Raw genomic sequence first — 2500 nt, forward strand, 5'->3', positions numbered from 1 at the left:
TTGGTAAGACCAACCAGGTCTCCTGTGTGACACTAGGCTGTCTTAGCCTGCTGAACTAAAGCCTAGGCGTGAGCGTGGACTTACCTCCTGAACACAGCGTGTTGGGGTCTCCGTTCCTCACGTCTTGACGACGGAACCGTCTGTGGAACAATAAACAGTGGGTATGGTTCAGTGCTGGAAAGGTCTGGGTGAAGTTTGGTGTTGAGTCAGTGGTGGTTTAGCTATGACTTGAGTTTAGTGGGTGTACCTCTTCGTGTTAGGGAGGTAGTGTGTGTGTGTTGGGGAGGTAGTGTGTTAGGTGTGTGTACCTCTTGGTGTTGGGGAGGTAGTGTGTGTGTTAGGGAGGTAGTAAGATAGGTGTGAGTTACCTCTTGGTGTTGGGGAGGTAGCGTGTTAGGTGTGTGTTACCTCTTGGTGTTGGGGAGGTAGTGGGGATGTTGGGGAGGTAGTAAGATAGGTGTGTGTTACCTCTTGGTGTTGGGGAGATAGTGGGGGTGTTGGGGAGGTAGTAAGATAGGTGTGAGTACCTCTTGGTGTTGGAGAGGTAGTAAGATAGGTGTGAGTTACCTCTTGGTGTTGGAGAGGTCATGTGTTAGGTGTGGTAGGTGTGTGGTAGGTGTGTGGTAGGTGTGTGGTACCTCTTGGTGTTGGGGAGGTAGCGGGTGCAGGAGGTCCCATCCCAGGCGCAGTAGGGGTCCCGGGCCAGACAACACTCAGCGCACGCCTTCCCATAGACACTGCAGCGGTGGAGGGGCACCTGGGCGATCCCTGTGTCTGAACCCACGTACAGTTGTTGCTGTGGACGGAGAGAGAGAGGGGACAGGAGTGTCAGGACAGAGGCTGGTGAGATCACATGAAGCCAGATTCAAATCGAGATCTGCAAATCCTTCTGATCCATTCTCCTCTCATGGCCCATTCTATTACTTGAAGCCTTACGCTTCTCTGTGACCCTGGGAGAATGTTTGGGATAGAAATAAAGAAGCTCTTACCCGCTTAGAGGAGATCTGCATGTTGATGATGGATGAAGCGTCCTGGAGGGGAAAACACATGAGTGATTACATGCAATCATAGATCTGATTGAATACAAACACACAGTGTAAAGACCACCCAACCTGCGCCATGTTGTCCTCTCACCTTGAAGACCTCCAACTCCTCCAGCAGTAGGTCCTCCATGTTGTTCCAGCTCTCCTTAGGAACAGAGATCACCTTCAGCACTGTTCCTTTGTCTGTGGAGGAACAACACAGAGGTTCATACTGAGTCACTCACACACACACACAAACACACACACACACACACACACACACACACACACACACACACACACTACACAAACTGAATGAAGCAAGGGAGGCTGGCGGAGATAGTGTACCTTTTGGTGTTGGGGAGGTAGTGTGTGTGTTGGGGACATAGTAAGATAGGTGTGTGTTACCTCTTTGTGTTGGGAAGGTAGTGTGTTAGATGTGTAAGGTGTGTGTTAGCTCTTGGTGTTGGGGAGGTATTGTGTCGACTCATCATTGCCCATTTGCCTATTTATTAAACACTTAAAAGCCACAAATGAGTGCCGTATAAGTGTTACTGAATAGTGCACACTCATTGTGTCAGAAGACTATGGGTTACACACACATGTATAATGAGAGTCCTAGAGACACCATGATTGGTTACAGAGTATCACCAGAGTCCTAGAGACACCATGATTGTTACCTGTGCCAATAAACATGACGTCGTACTGTCCGTCGGCGGCACCGACCCGATCCACAGCGACCTGCGTGAAGCTGTAGTCTACATTGGTCCGCAGGAATACAGGGCGCCGGTTCATGGGGTACACAGGGTTAAACATCAACGGGTGGTGCCGGGCAAACTGGATCACGTCATCAGGGAAACCCTTGGTGGACTCGAAGCTGCCGAAGGTCTTGCTAGGGCACTGGAGGAATAATGATATCAACAATGATAATCTCTCTCTCATAACATTCAGCTCATACTGAATTATTATAAAACCCTCCTGTCATCGTTTATTAGAAAATAAAAAAGAGCAGAGCATTGAATAAATTAACTGGAATGGAGAGTTACAGTTCAGTACAATAACCTGTATTTTTATGTTTATAAGAATTTCACATACAAATACAGTACAGTTCATTACAGTACAATACTGGATTGTTATGTTTGTAAGAATTGTATACTTTGCCGACTATAATATTATTCAAACTGTTTTCATCTTTGTGTGACGCATATTGCATTACATTTATGTATGAAATGTGCTCCACAAATACATTTTTATTGATTGATTGATTGATTGATTGACGACACAGTAAAATCCAGTCCCAGTTCAATAGAGTGTCACTGAGGGTAACTGTAGTACAGTCAGAGTACAGTAAGGTTATTATCGGGTAAGCAAGTTCACATGGGCTCTCAGGGTTTATCCAGGCCCAACACAGCTAATACAATAATGACTGTTATTGTTGCTACAGCTCAAATAAACCCACTGACGCTGCATTTTGTCAG

The 2500-nt window shown here is 46.6% G+C and overlaps 1 protein-coding gene across 1 annotated transcript in view; it reads right to left on the reverse strand.

Moving 5' to 3' along the window:
• sema3b (sema domain, immunoglobulin domain (Ig), short basic domain, secreted, (semaphorin) 3B) overlaps positions 1 to 2500 on the reverse strand; it is a gene marked incomplete at both ends in the record, with an annotated part of 26263 nt that overhangs the window by 1602 nt on the left and 22161 nt on the right. The window contains 5 exons of the mRNA XM_080535308.1: positions 85 to 140; positions 639 to 796; positions 990 to 1031; positions 1135 to 1226; positions 1703 to 1922. Coding sequence (XP_080391434.1) covers positions 85 to 140; positions 639 to 796; positions 990 to 1031; positions 1135 to 1226; positions 1703 to 1922 — 568 coding nt within the window. The remainder of the gene's footprint in view (positions 1 to 84; positions 141 to 638; positions 797 to 989; positions 1032 to 1134; positions 1227 to 1702; positions 1923 to 2500) is intronic.

The sequence above is a fragment of the Nansenia antarctica genome (genome assembly GCF_963989245.1).
Source record: "Nansenia antarctica genome assembly, chromosome: 6".
Taxonomy (NCBI): domain Eukaryota; kingdom Metazoa; phylum Chordata; class Actinopteri; order Argentiniformes; family Microstomatidae; genus Nansenia; species Nansenia antarctica.